The 15,774-nt window shown below is 33.7% G+C and overlaps 1 protein-coding gene across 1 annotated transcript in view; it reads right to left on the bottom strand.

Moving 5' to 3' along the window:
- The window catches only part of SNTG1 (syntrophin gamma 1), a 339,457-nt gene that overhangs the window by 18,525 nt on the left and 305,158 nt on the right, over positions 1 to 15,774 (bottom strand). Inside the window, exon 16 of the mRNA XM_077163302.1 lies at positions 15,346 to 15,456. Coding sequence (XP_077019417.1) covers positions 15,346 to 15,456 — 111 coding nt within the window. The remainder of the gene's footprint in view (positions 1 to 15,345; positions 15,457 to 15,774) is intronic.

Raw genomic sequence — 15,774 nt, 5'->3', positions numbered from 1 at the left:
TTTTTAGCTCTTTATTCCCTCTTGCAGTTTTTACTCCTCATCCTCTTTGTGTAGCAATGTCACTAGCAAGTATTCTTTTGTGCATCTTTCAATTTCCCTCATCTCTCCCACTTCTTTTCTATCCTTTGCCAGCTCCTAATTCATCCTCTTTTACATTCCTCTGTTCTTCCACAGCTCCACTGAGTTCCTTTGTTCCAGCTTTACGATCTTGTTTGATGGTTTAAGGTCTTTATTTAAGGCAAAATATTTCCTCACAATTTTCAACGGTTCTACTGTTATAGTCTTATTCTGAGTCTTAGTCTGATTTTTTTGTTTGTTTGCTTTTGGTTAGGTCTGTGTTTGTTCTTTTCCTGATTACTGGCTTTCTTTAAATGAAGCAATCTTTCATGTGCAGAGGGCTCAGGGCTCTTGTCTGTGATAACAGGACTTTTCTTCATGACTGAGGTAAGAACATGTCCATGAAACCCTTTAATTCTTTCATTTCCCCGGTCAATAAAGATGAGATGCTGCTGGCTCCTCAGGATTCAGAATCCTTCTTAAAAACTATAGGATTTTACTTTATTAAATGCTGAGTTTATGCAGTCAGAGAACTCAAAAAGGAGATTTAACCCCTGCCAAAATTGCATATGAAACATAAGGGTTACATCACTAGTGAATTCTGAATATATTGTTTGAAGTCATGAAAACCACTTATCTAAAAAGTTCTCATGCTCTCTTTCTCTGTCTCACTGGTCATAGAATCTCTTTGATGTTTGATCTGTTATCTAAACAATGCAGCTATATATATGCACAAAATGCTCTAATACAAATTATTTAAGCAATATAGAATATAGGCATTTGTATATTTATGTATACATATTAACATATATTCATATATATTAAGATATATGAACCTAAAAACATTTTTCTGATGAATCTTAAAAGATCTATAGCTGAATCTAAGTGACAAAAATAATTTATGACAGAAAAAATTACTAAACTGCAGACTGGATTTAATACACTTTCTAGATTCACAACATGTTTGCTTCTGTCAATTGTGCATCTTTATGAATAATTCATTTTCCAACTAGCATGGGAGATGTAGCTTATGGGTCATTAATTGGATGGTTTTTGATTGTAAATTAGACATTCCTATAATATTAGTTTCATTTCTGTATATTTAAAGTAAAATACTCAACACTTCTAATTATGGTCCAAAATAATTATTTATTCATCCTGAAAGTAAAATCTTGGAATGATTATTTTAGTTAAATTTTAGCACCTATTAGACAAGAAGAAAAAGCCTAATGAATAATGCTTACCTTTGTGATGAGACATAGACATAAACAATGCAATCAAGCAAAAACATTACTATAATAAAACGCTTTCATAACACTAAAAAAATAAACAAACAATCATAAAAAGAGCTGCACTTGTATTCCCATGTTGATGTTTCTAAAACACACATGCTCTCTGGTCACATATGCGATTTAGTCATTGAACAGTTTTGGCCAAGAAAAAGTAAAAATATTCTGGAGTATATGGTATTTTTTTCATGACTCTCTTTGGGAAATTTAGTTAGGCTCTATATTTGAATTAAGGATAAACCAGTTGGTGGGAAAGAAAAATATCCAAATACATGCCCCTCAAATTCAAACACTTCCAACCGAAGTCAGGGATTTCTAGGTGTATTCAATTTAGGAAAACGTGCCCTGAGATATGGAACACAGACTGATGATTCAATGTTTGAACAATATTAGTAGCACTACTGAGGGAAAAATTCCAGAGAATGTGTTACACAGGGTCTATAGAAATGTTGACTACAGTATTAGCATTATATTTTGCACTTATAAACATGATAGTCAAGGCAATATTGAAAATGATTTAACTTTGCTTTTGAGATCTTATTTTTACCTTGAAAAATTCTGTAATAAAGACAGGTAGATAGAAGTAGGCAGGTAGATAGGTGGGCAGGTAGCATCATTATCCTCATTTATTGTATTTGGATAAGGATATTTAGAGAAAATAAATGCTTTTTTCTCAATTATGCAAAAAGTTTCACAATTCCTCTGAGTCCAAAACCCATTTTTTATTTCCTTTATAAATATACATTATTCCATGCTGATCATTGATATTTAGGCACTTTTAACTATTACCAAAATAATCACTAATAGAAAGAAGGAATTCAAAACACAATTGAAAAAAACAAAACACCTGGTTGGAAATCTATCTGTGTTCTCAAAGAGACAGTGATGGCCCTTTAATAATGAGTTACACATTAATAAAATGAGTGATAGAAGACTGGACTACAGTTCCAAATCTATTGATTTCTTGAACTTTCTGGTATTTTATTTTAAATAAGGAGGTTGCCAGTGCAATTCTTGGAATATTTATATGCCATTCTGATAAATAACTCAAACTATATTGTGAAAATACTCTTCTCTGAAACTTATCAGTACTGTCCATTCTCTGCTTTGTCAGTTATTATATAATTAACTTAATGTATTTCTAGTGGTAAATAATCAATAATAGCTACCTGACATTGGACAATCAAGTGACAGGGATTGTATTAATCAAGTGACAATTAATCCTAATTAATTCATTTGTATTTTTAAATCTATTTCATTTAGAATGTGAAGTATTGGAATAAATTTAAATGCAGTATCCAAAGCATTTTTTGAAACATCATTTAACTCTACTATGACCAATTTCTCCTTCTCATTTTTGTTTATTGGTATATTTTCTTGATCAGCTTAATCTCATGTCTACCTGGTTTACTGTTCAGCTCAATTTTTCCTATTGCATCATTTTCTACTATTATTTTATTTATGTGTACCTTCTATGCCTCTTGCTTTGTTGTTCTTTATCCAACCATATTTTGAATGGATTTTTAAACACGCAGACCTGAAAATATCAGGTTTGGATGCTAGAATTCAGGGCTCAAAATAATTCTTCTTCAAAACTTGATTTACATTAATTAATTATCTTCCCTCATCCAGTGTCACAGATGAGAAATCTGACACAATTTGGATCCTAATTTTTTCATAAGTAATGTTTTCCCTTCCACATGGACTTTTGTAACTCTATTGAGATATAATTTACATATTAAAGAATTCACAACCTCAAAGTATACAATTCAGTTGATTTTAATAAATTCACGAAGTTGACCATGATGACCTAAATCTAATTCTAGAATATTTACAACTCCTCAAAAAATCCTATATACATAAGCCGCAATTCCCCATTTCAATTCTCCTCATCTCCCCACGAACTCAGCCCAAATAAATAACTTATTTATTTTCTAGCTCTATGGAGTTTCCTTTTCTGGAAATTTCCTGCAAATGCAATCAACATTTATAATGTTTTTTCTGACTGGCTTATTGCATCTAGCATAATATTTCCAAGGCTCATGCATATTTTAGTGTGTATCAGTATTTCATTCTTTTATGTTGCTGGATAACATTTCATTGTATATGTGCATTTTATTTATCTATTCATCTGATGGACATTTACATTCCTTCCAAATTTTCTTTTTGACTATTTTGTATAATGCTGCTATGAACAAACATGAACACGTTTTGCATTGGCATGTGTTTTCATTTCTCTAGGAATGGAATTGCATTATATTTACAATTTTAAGAAACAATTAAACTATTTCAGCATTTGTCTGAAATGTGTTACATTCCCACCAGTAATTATAATAGTTCTGATTTCTCAATGCTCTCAATAACTCAGCTCCTTGATTATAGACATTCCAGTGGGTGAAAAGCTGTATCTCAGTGTGGTGTTGATTTGCATTCCCTTAATGTCTAAGATATTGAACACTTTTCATGTACATATTGGCCACGTGTATATCTTCTTTGGACCAATGTCCATTCAATCTTTTTCCCCACTTTTAAATTTGTAATATTTCTCTTTTTTGCTGTTGAAGTATGAAATTTCTTATATATTTTGGATATAGGTACTTTCAGATACTTTGAAAATATATTCTCCAATTTTTGAGTTGTCATTGTACTTTATTAAGAGTCTTTTTTTATTTAAAAATAATGATAGAGTCAAGTGTGAACATGGCCAGGTGATGTTGCCCAGATGTTCTGTTTCTGTGGACTTAAATCATCAATATGTGAATTCCATCTATGATTGATGACATATGCAGCTGGCTTAGAAGAGTGCCTTTCAGTATGAGTGAGGCTTGCAAGGAAGGTCAGAGGGAAGAGAAGGAGCTCAGACACAGTATTTGTACAGGCAGAAAGAATGCCCCAGAGAAAGCAATTTGAACCCAGGAGCCTGGAGTGAGGGTCAGCAGACATCGCTATGTGCCTTCTCATGTGGCAGAGGAACCCAAATTAAATCTGAAACTAAATTAATCTCTTTTATGAAAGCTGGTTCATCTCTGGTGTTTTGCATTCTAGCAGCCTTGGAAAATTAAACAGATTTTGATATTGGAAGAGTGGGATATGGCTGCATTTGCATATACCAAACATGTTGGAACAGCTTTTTAAAATGGATAAGGGGAGGATTCCAGAAGAATTTTGAGGACCTTGAAAGAGAATGACTAGATTGCTTTGAAAAGACTGTTGGTAGAAATATGGACTCTAAAGATACTTCCATTGAAGCCTTAGACAGAAATGAGGAATGTGTCATTGCAAATTGGAAGGAAGGCAACCCCTGCTTTAAGATGGTAGAGAATTTGACAATATTGAGTCCTGGTGATGGATGGAAGGGAGAATTTGAATGCAATGATACTTGGCTGGGGTAATTTCCAAACTGACTGTGAAAAGTGTAGACTGGTTCACCTTTCAGCTCAGAGTAAACTGCAAGAAGAAAGGGATATGCTAAGAACTGACTGTTGGTCATAAAGAAATTAGAAATTTATGGTCTAGAAAATAAGTGAGATCACAGAGAATAGTGGCCCATGTGAGGATTTAACCAAATATGGAAAAACAGTAAGTCATTACAGAACAAGCAATGATTGGACATGAAGTTATTCAGAAAGGATGTGTAGAAAGTCCTATAGTCTGATGGCTTTGATCCCTGTATGCACGTGCCAAGTCAATTTTTTGCAGGATCTGTATAAATAACCTCTGCCAGTCTAGACTAAAAGGAACAGAGTGAAGCAAAGATAATCTCAAAGGCAGAGCCATGGAAGCTAAGCTCTGAAGCCAAGAAACCTCAGGCCAAGAGAATGGATACACTTATGCATGTGGAGGGGGTGAATTTTCCCAGGACATAGGGGACAGGCCTTCTGGCTCAATGTTCAGGAAGAGTTCTGGTGCCCTAGGCCTTGGAGAGGGCGGGGCACATTCCCCAGGGTTGGGGGAAGGGGAGCCTGGCAGCCACCCCACTGTTCTGAAGGGGTTGAGTTGTGCTCCAAAGATGACAGAGAATCCAGTTACCACCCAGATGCTTGAGGAGGTTGGGGCTGAGAAACAGGTGGTCTCCGCAATGTTCCCCAATTTTGCAACCCTCATCCCAGTGTTTGGAGAGAACAGGGCCACTGCATAGGCCCTTGAAAAGGGTAAGAATGCCACTTTCTAAAGCCCTCGGGATGAATGAATCTCAGACTCTGAAATTTAATGGAGTTTGCCCTATAGATTTATGGAATTGTATAGGTCTGGAGACCCCTCCTTTCTTTCCAATTTCTCCCTAAGGCAATGGGATCATTTATCCTGTTACTGTTCCCTCATTGTATATTAGAAGCAGATAACTAGCTCTAAGCTCACATGTCCACAGCCAGAGGAGAATTTTGTTTTAGGACAGATTCTGTCTAAAACTAACTGATGGGATTTTGTACTATTTTGAGTTGGTATTATTTTTGTATTGCTACTGAAGTAATTTAAGCCTTTTCTGATATTGTGATGAAATGAATGTATTTTGTATATGGAAAAAGTTAGTGCATTGTAAGCAGTACAGATGAGCATTGTTAGGCAAAAAAAGTCTGTTATTGTTTTCTATTTAGAGATTAAGTATGGTTTAAGGTCATCTGTAAGGTTACCAGTGTAACAGTGGGTGTACACTGTAGTAATTAAGTTCAGGTGTCACTTAGCCAGATGATGGTGCCCTGTTGTTCTGTTGCTGTGGACTTAAATCATCAGCATGTGAATTTCATCTATGGCTGATTACATCTGTGGTCATCTAAGGGGAGTGTTTTCCACAATGACTGAGGCTTAAAAGGAGAGTCAAGAAGGATAAAAGGAGCTCAGTCCCAGATGTTTAGAAACATAGAAAGGAACTGTCCCAGGGAAAGCCATTTGAACCCAGAAGCCAGGAGAGAGGGCCAGCACACATTGCTGTGCCTTCCTATATGACAGAGAAATCCAGGTGAAAGCTATCTGCCTTTCCTCTGAGGAACTGCAAATTTGTAAGTAAACAAATTCTCTTTGAAAAAGCCAGCTCATCTCTGGTGCATTGCATTGCAGCAGCCTTACAAACCAGAACAGTCTTATATAAGTTATCTTTATTTGGGTATCATATATTCAAACAATTGCCTAACTCAAAGTCACAGTGATATAATCATGAGTTTTCTTCTAAGAGTTTCATAGATTCAGGTCTAAAATTTATTTTGAGTTGGTTTTTGGTGTGATAGACAAGTTAAAATTCATATTTTCGCATATGGATATACCTTCATCCCAGCAGCATTTGCACTCTTGCCCAAAATCAATTGACCATAAAAGAGAGGGTTTATTTTTAGATTTTCAACTCTATTTCATTGGTCTATATGATTATGTATTCCAGTGTAATCAATACACCATTGTGATCACATAGCCTTGTAGTAAGTTATGAAATTGGTAAGTTGGAGGCCTCCTACTTTTTTTTTTTTCTTTCCCAGCTCTATTATTCTGGACTCCTGGAATCTTCATATGCAATTTAGGATCAGCTGGTCAATTTTGAGAATAAAGACACCTTGCATTTTGATAGATTTTATTGAATGAGTGGTTCCATTTTGGAAGAAATTGCCATCTTAATAACATTAAGTCTTCTGATCTATGGACATGGAATGTCTTTGTTTTTATTGAGACCTTAATTTCTTACAGTGTTTTGTAGTTTTGTATAAATTTTTCACTCCTTCTAAAAATATATTCATGTTTTATTCATTGAGATGATCTTAAAAATGGAATTATTTTCTTAATTTCACTTGAGGATTGTTAATTGCAAGTATATTAAATATAATTGATTTTTGTATATTGATCTTGCTAACTATCACATTACTGAACTTGTTTACTACTTCAAATATTATTTTAGAAGATTTCTTACAATTTCCAATATACAACATAATATATTATATGAATTGAGAACATTTTATTATTATTTTCTAATCTCATGCCTTTATTTCTTTTTCTCATCTAAAATTGTCTTGGCTGGAACACTCAGTATAGTTTTGAATAGTGGTGAGAGCAGATATCCTTGCCTTATTTCCAATGCTAGAGGTAAAGGTCTCCATCTTTATGCACTGAATATAATATTAGTTGTGTGCAGTTCATGGAATCCTTTTATCAGGTTGAGGAACTTCCTTCCATTCATAGGTAAGCATGTTGGCTTTTGCCAAATATTTTTTCACTGAATATGTTGATATCAATCTGGGTTTTCAACCTCATTTCACCCTTTGATTTTGTCTTTTTTTTGTTTCATGTACTTGGGTTCTGTTATTAGGTACATTTATGTTTATTATTGTTTTGTCTTTTTGATGGATTGACCCTTTTATGTCTATAAAGTTTTCCTATTTTCTTCTAGTAGCAATTTTTGTTTTAAGGCTAATTTGGTAGCCTATTAGCACATACACACCAGTTTTCTTTTTGTTATATTGTACATGTTGTATATTCTTTTTTCCTTTCACTTTCCACCTATGTGTGTCTTTTGATGCTAAATAGCACCTCATAGAATTTGGAAAATCCATTTTAACTTCTACTTTAATTGTAAATTTACATTATATGCACATTTAATGTAACTACAATTAATGTAAAATTTACATCTGCCATTTTACTGTTTTTTTTTTTTTTTTTTTTTTTTTTTAAAGGAAAGACAGAGAGAAGGAAGGAAGGATAGAAGGAAGGAAGGAAGGAAGAAAGGGAAACATTTTTAAACATTTTCTTGTTTTATTGTATTCTGTTTCTCCGTTTTTGTTACATGGGCTGGGGCCGGGAATCGAACCGAGGTCCTTCGGCATAGCAGGCAAGCACTTTGCCCGCTGAGCCACCGCGGCCCGCCCCATTTTACTGTTTTATATAACTATATTTATTTGCATGTGTATGCCTCTATTTCTTGATTCTACCTTCTTTTGTTAAGTACGGATTTTCTAATGTAGCTTTTTAATCCCTTGTTTTTCTTTTATTACATTAATTTACTATATTACTTTTCTAGAACAATTTTGTTCATATTAATACTAACAATTTCATTCTCTAGAAGACCTTCTCCCTGGTAGTTTTTTTTTTCTTTCCCCCTTCATTTGAACTATTATGGCATGCAAATTAAATCTTTAGAAGTTATATGTCAAAGCACTTTTATAATTATTGCTTCATAATGTTATCTTTAAAAAAAAAAGTTAAAAGAAAATTCAGTTATGCTATCCAGCAAGCTCCTTGGAGTTTGTTGAGATTCTTGTATATGTAGATTAATGTTCATCATCAAATTTGAGAGATTTTTCAGCCCTTTTTACTTCAACTATCTTTCCCTCCCTTTCCATTCTTACTCTCGGTCTCTGATTATGAATATATTTGTATGTATGATGGTGCCTTACATTTTTCCAGGCTTTGTTCACTTTTTTCAGTTTTACTTTTTTGGCCCTCTGTTCATACTGTATAATTTCTACTGATCTATATTTAAGTTTGTTGATTCTTTCTTCTGCCAACTCAAATTTGATTGTGCTCTTCTGTAAATTTTTAATTTTAGTTAATATAATTATCAATTCTAGAATATCCCTTTGGTTGTATTTTATAGCCTCTGCTTATTTACAGTTATATTCTATATTTTAAGACATTAATGCCATAGTTTCCTTTAATTCTTTAGACATGTATTTTTTAGTTCTATGAACAAGTTTATCATACCTAATTTAAAATCTTTGTCTAGTAGGCCCCAAATCTGAGCAAACTGAATGGCATCTCTTTTGTCTTCTTTTTCCTACTATATGTAGCATAACTTTTCTACTGTCTTGCATGTCTTGAAATTGTTGATTGAAAGCTAAACATTTTAGATAATATATTGTGACAACTCTGGTATCAGATTCTGCCACCCCCTAAAGTTTTTTGTTCTTGTATTGTTTTTGTTGTTTTGTTTTTCTTATTGCTGCTCATTTTTTAGCACTTTCCTGGACTAACTTTGTAGACTCTGTATTCCCCTTACTTCATGACCAATTCCTTGCCAGATATATTTTTTTAAGTTCTTGTTTTTATTTTTAAGGCTGCATCTTGTTGGTCATACTTGGCTCAGTATAATTTAGTCATCAGCCAATAACAGATGAGAAGATTTCCAAAACTGCCTTAGCTATTTATCTTTCACTCTTTGCTAGGGAGACCTTTGTGTGATGACATGCCTTCCAACATTGGAACTTTATAACACAAACTTAATTTTCACTTCCTGCTTATGTCTTGCTTCAGTGTCAGCCAGAAATGGGTGACTACTGCTTTTTACTTCCCCATGTACACTACCTTGCATGTGCACATACCCTTTAGATCCTGAGGAATATGGCAGGCTTCTTTAAAGTTCCCTATCATTGGTGAGTTCTTTCAGGGTTTTCTTTTAAATTCCTACCCAGACTCTTATTTCCTCAAAATGAAATCATAGCCTTTGTAGTTGAGAATTTATCATCAATATGATGTTGCTTTGGGGTATTTCTGTCCTCTTTTTTTTTCTCCCTTCCCCATGATGAACTGAGTTCTGAGTCAAATAAAAAAGTGACCAAACTATAAGAATAGAGATTTCCTAGGAGGCACAACCTCAGGCAAATTAATGGCTCTGCTGTTAGTGCCTTTAACAGAGCTCCAACAAAGTCAAGTCTCTCTGTTTTTTGCTTTTGGTTGGTTTCAGGCTACTGTGTCATGAGGTTTGCTAGGGGAGGAGAATCAGGAAAAAAAGAGTTAAAACTGTACCAATTCCTCTTTCTTAACTGGGGTGTGGTACTTCCTCTAGAAGAGACAACTTTCAGTTTGTTCTGTGGCTTCAGTTGATTCTCAGAGTACTGGAATGTTCGAAATCAAATGCTTGATTTCAGTTGTTATGCCCATATTTGCAAAATTTTAAGGGGAACGTATGTTCATCAAGATAGTCGTCAATCCCCAACTCCTGCTCCCAAACGGCTTAACATTCTTGCTTCATCCTTGAGTATTGAAAGATGTCTATATCTGGGTTAGTTTTCTTTTTGTTTCCTACTCAGAACTTGGTTGTCCTTTTCACTCTGAAAACTCAAGTATATAAACAGCTTTGGGAGAATTTTCTTGTAGCTGTACTGTTTTTCTCTCCATTTACTCTTTTCTACTCATGTGAAACTGTAGTTATTCCTGCATTAGGGCCCATGGGTCTGTCTTTTAGCTTATATGTACCATATTTTTGTCAATTATGTTGTAACTTTCAAAAATCCCTTAGCTTCAGTTCCTAGCATTAGCTACATTTTTATTCTGCTATAGTGTTTTATTTCAATTAATATTTTCAAAATCAATCACTATTCTAACAACCCTTAAAAGTGGCTATGTCTCTAAGCACTCTTCTGTTTCAGGTACCTTATTTGTGATTATTGTCAGGGAGGATGGCAGATACTGTGGCTGAAAATAAGCTGGGCACTTTTCTTACAGAATAGGAGCTTCTATCACCTAGAGATCCTTGGAGCACTCTCCTCCCATTGATACCAGCTCAAGGCTTCAGCAGGAGATGAAGTCCTTCTATTATGTGCATATCAGCACAAGCTCAGGGGAAAGGAGCCTCTGGCTAGTCCACAACACAAGGAGAGTTTGAAATAATTGTCCTGATAATTGAGCTAATCCGTTCTTGCTCCTTGCTAATTCAGATTGTGTGCATGGAGAACGCCTGAGCTGAGATCTCTTACTTGAATATCTTTCAAAGTTTTCTCATGCATATGATTTGGGTCATGGTTTCTTTGCGAATTGATCAAGTCTGCACAGTTTTATGTTGATATAGCAGTTCCCTTTTCCGAGTTTTTCTGTACCTATAACTTTCTGCCAATTATAGAACATTTTTGAACAAGTAGGGGATGTATAGCAATATTATCAAGTCTTCTAAGAATATCATATGTATTCTAATCCTTACAAACACAATGTGAATTGTTACACCCTGATTTACAAAGGGAGATACTGAAGCTGTGAGTTCAGATAACTTGTCTGATCACATTATATTTTAAAGTCATAGACCTTTCACAAATTAAGCTCACTTTCTTACCACTACACTACATCAAATTTTCATGAAATAACATATGATAACAGAAAGATAAGATGCATTACATGATATGAAACTTTCCGTAATTGATACTTATTTAGATATCCTTATTTGTTTAAGGCTAGGACATCTTTAGGTGGTAGGTATATGGAGGTTTATGGTAACACTATTTAAAATCTGTTGCATATCTGAAAAGTTTCATAGTAAAATTTTTAGACAGTGCTTACAGTCCTCAAATATAAAATAACAGTAGAGTATGTTTCTTCAAGTTATTATTTTTCCCCAAGGAAAAGTTCCCAATTGCTGCTAAATACAAGTAACTGATTTTGTTTCCAATGCCTTTTATAGTGTATTTGCTTTACTTGAAGTCACTTTACTACATGGTTTAAAATAAGCATTTCTGTAACATTTTATTTCTTTTGAAGGAAAGTATAAATGAAACCAAGATAATCAGAAAAAAAGGAAAGAAAAAGAAACAATAGGTAGTAGTTGGTCAGCATAAACAACTCAAGCTGCAGTTAAACACAGTGAGTATATACTTCTTTAGAGCTCTTACATGCATCCATAATTTGGAATGCCATAGTCCATACAGATTTCACCTACTTAGTTAATTTAATTTGCCCAGCTGAAATAAAGAGGAAAAACTAAATAATAATATTAGGAATATTAAGTTAATTAAGAGGAATAAGAGTGTTACTTGCCAGCTCCCTGGCAAGCATTGTGCCAGGCTTTTGGACTTGTCTGTAAAATTTGTTGGCATTTTCTTTAAAATTTCTCACTATAGTGAAGAAGATATTTTAGTAAACAATTATAAAGCAGGTTGGAATCCAGTGCTATAGTATATGTAAATTTAATGGGCTTATATTACATACAAAAGTCCATCCCTGTAATTTGGAGACAGGGACTGAGGGCAAACTTCCCAAGTCTGAGTGGAAAAAAAAAATTAAAAAGGTAAAGAAAATGTCCAAAACTTTTGATAAACCACATGGGCTTGGAATATGCTTTTAAAAATTTAAATTTCTTGAGGGTGGGAATGATGGCAAATTTATATATATATTTATATATTATATATATAATAAAATATAAATATATATATTTATTAATATATAAATATATATTAATAATCTTCATCCTTGTCTTTTCTAATGGCTATTATTTGTCAAATACTTCCCAAGTCATTATGCTAGGTTCTTTCTTTGAGTATGAATTACTTCAACAACAATTTATCAAGTGCCTTCTATGTGCAGACACTAGGGTTATTTATTCCTTATGTTTTACTTGCAAGGTAGCAACTGTGATTTGGTGATAAATTGCCCCGGGTAATATTGCTAGGAAATTTGGAAGAGATTTTAACTCAAGTATACCTGATTCCAATTTCCTTTCCCTTTTATTGTGCTGCTTATTCTGCCATTAGAAAATGTGATGCTGTATTAGAGGACTTGTTGAATCCTCCAGTGACAACAAATGTAATCTTGGAGAGAAAAATCGTTCAAAAAACAAGAATGCCCAAAGTGATCAACATAATACAAATACCAGAAATTGCATTTGAGTCGGGCTCTAGAACCTAGTGAAATTAAATATTGTCTCTTGATGGGGGAGCCATAATCCATTCTCATGACCCAGGGGTCCTGTGAGTCAGCAAAAATAGTTGGACAATGGAATAAATGCTTGTGATCTCCCTGTCTTGTTCCCATGATAGTATTTTTGCTTGCTGCTCATATGTACAGTTATAAAGAGTTATCAAAATGGTTAATAGATGAATTAATTTTAATTCTTATGTTTATGACATGAGCAAATGTCATAGACATAAGATAATCAGCTGGCACACACCACTAATGCTAAACTCTTCTATAGGGCTGGTCACTGTTCTGATTGGTTCATTCCTAGGCCATGTATTATAAAATCCTTGTGGACATAAGTAGTAGTATTCCTCATTATGTAGAAGGGATGCCAATGTTAGAGAAGTTGGGTAATCCAAAACAAATCAGACTCTTGGTATTTTTAAATCTATTCTTTCCACTACTCCACAATAGCTTCTTATCAGTTCCATGAAAAATCTCATCTGATACTAGTTCTTAATGAATAGAACTATTAAATTAATTGTTAAAAACATGATAACAAAACAAGTTAAGTTTGGTAGCTGACAGGTAGCTCATATTAGTAAACCAGCCAATACAATTAGCTGCATTTATAATATTTGCTGTGTTAATTGGAAATTAAGGGGTTAGTTTCTACAGCAAGAGAAAAGTTCTCTTTAAAAATCTCCAGGTATACATGTTATACTTAATAGTAATTTTTCTGCATTTCTCTTGTAAGGTTCATATTGTCACTTTAAAAAGCATTTAAAGCCCATTACAATGTTTTAGAAGATAAGTGACACTGACTGTGCTACTGCTGTCAGTGGCTGGCAGTCAAGGCTCCACATTAAGAATAATATAAAAAAAAAGAATAATGTAAAGCTGACAATATTAATTTCATTCACCAGAGTTACAATAAGTCCTGCTTTGAACAATTGAGAAAAATACCCAGAGCTAAAGGAACATAACTTTTGAGTATAATAACACATTTTATTTATAGTCATGTTAAGAATCTCTTGGAAGAGCAGTGTAAGTGTGGCACCCAGTGAGTGGTCAACCCATGGTGACCAGAAGGAATAAGGGAAGAGAAGCAGTGAGAGTGGATGAGAAAGCAGCCATATGGAGAGGTCTATTTAGGAAAGAGGCCCACTAGAAACATAGATGGAGAGTTAGAAGGCAATAGATGGAGTTGCAAAGCATCCACCTTTCTTTCCATCTATCCATCCATCCATCCATCCATCCATCCACCCATCCATCCATCTATCTAGATTGGAGACAACTAAATGCAAGAACACAAGCAATACAGCAGTTTAGAAAAATTCAAAGTTGGAAAGATGCCTGCAAAAATGTGTTCTATCCACAGTTTCCAACCTTAAGTATTCTACAGTCTAGTAAGGGGGACTCAGAAAAACGTAGAGAGAAACTGTAAGACAGGAATGAGGGATCATCAGATCTAAAGGTACAGGTTAAGGAAACAGTGTTAGGAGATAACTAAGGCCAGAAGGGAGTCACCTTTTAAAAGAAAGAATGAGATCACTGCTTGACCTGAATACAGAACATCATTGCAGGAGATGCAGGGAAGAAAATTATACACAGTCGTTCCTTGGAAGGCTTTAATTATCAGGTTAAGACCTTTTCCTCTGAATGTAGCAGGAAAAGAATGTAACAGAATAATTTTAATCCACAGCTGAAAGAATATTTTAGGTTTTTATTCACAGAATTAATTTTGCACTGTGAATTTATCTGCTTTTTCCACACTGAAAAGCTCTAAAATTGTTATTGTAAATTTTACAATGGGGTAATGGAAAGAATCCATATTTTGAACATTTAAAAATATTTATCATATATTTCAGATAAGTAAAAACAGCACGCATAATATATTTCAGCAAACTAAAAAATTAAATGGGACAGCAAATATCATCCATTGAATTCATTTTTTAGGTACATAAGCACAAGTGGAAAGCATTGATTATTTAAAATATTTTTATCAGTAAGGATTTGTATTCATATTGTAAGGAAGGAATAAATAATGATAAAGTAGAGTCAGAGTTGTTTTTTTTTTTAAGTACTTGTAAATTGTTCATTTTAATATGAAAATGACCAAGAAATTTTGAGTGGCTATTTTAATTTACTGCATGTTATTTTACTGTGATGTAAATGCGCTTCATAAGAAATTAAAACTAGTAAATACAATTAAATGTGGGATATTTATTTCAAGTTTTGTGTTTCAGTGAAAATTGGCTGTGAAAACCTTAAAGTAAATTTATTCTTGTGGGAATGAAGGACACTCTAAGACAAACTGAGTGTGTGTGCCTGCTCTTCTTTTTTCCTCCCAAATTTTCTCCCTCTTGCTTCTGAGTGGCATTAATGTGGTTAGAGGTAGGTTATATGATATATTTCTTGGGTTTACCTTTGCTTCAATCTGTTTAGTATCTGGATTCTGAAACAAAAATTTGATTTTGCTCTTGCCATCATCTGACGAACCTTTAAGCTGAGAAAACTTATACCTCCAAAGAATAGCCTAGAGGGAAAAAAGAAACATATGCAAGTCAATGCACTTAATAGCCGCATTACCAAGAAACAGTTTTCTTTTTGAGTGGTAAAAGTTAATCATATAATATGAGTGCTTTATCTTAGCATAAAATGGTGAATTAAAATATAATCAAAGGCTATAATTTAATATAGACTAGATCACTTGATTTTCAGAAATAAATTTTATACTGATAAAATAATTATTTCAAATATAAAAAAAAATAAACCATGCTGAATATCTTGTCTCATTTAAAACTGAAATAAAAATCAATTCACTTAAATCACAGGCCTATGCAGTGACTAAATA

The sequence above is a fragment of the Tamandua tetradactyla genome, chromosome 6, assembly GCF_023851605.1.
Source record: "Tamandua tetradactyla isolate mTamTet1 chromosome 6, mTamTet1.pri, whole genome shotgun sequence".
Lineage (NCBI taxonomy): Eukaryota > Metazoa > Chordata > Mammalia > Pilosa > Myrmecophagidae > Tamandua > Tamandua tetradactyla.
The sequence above is the reverse complement of the archived record's forward strand: the minus strand, read 5'-3'. Positions and strand labels throughout refer to the sequence as shown.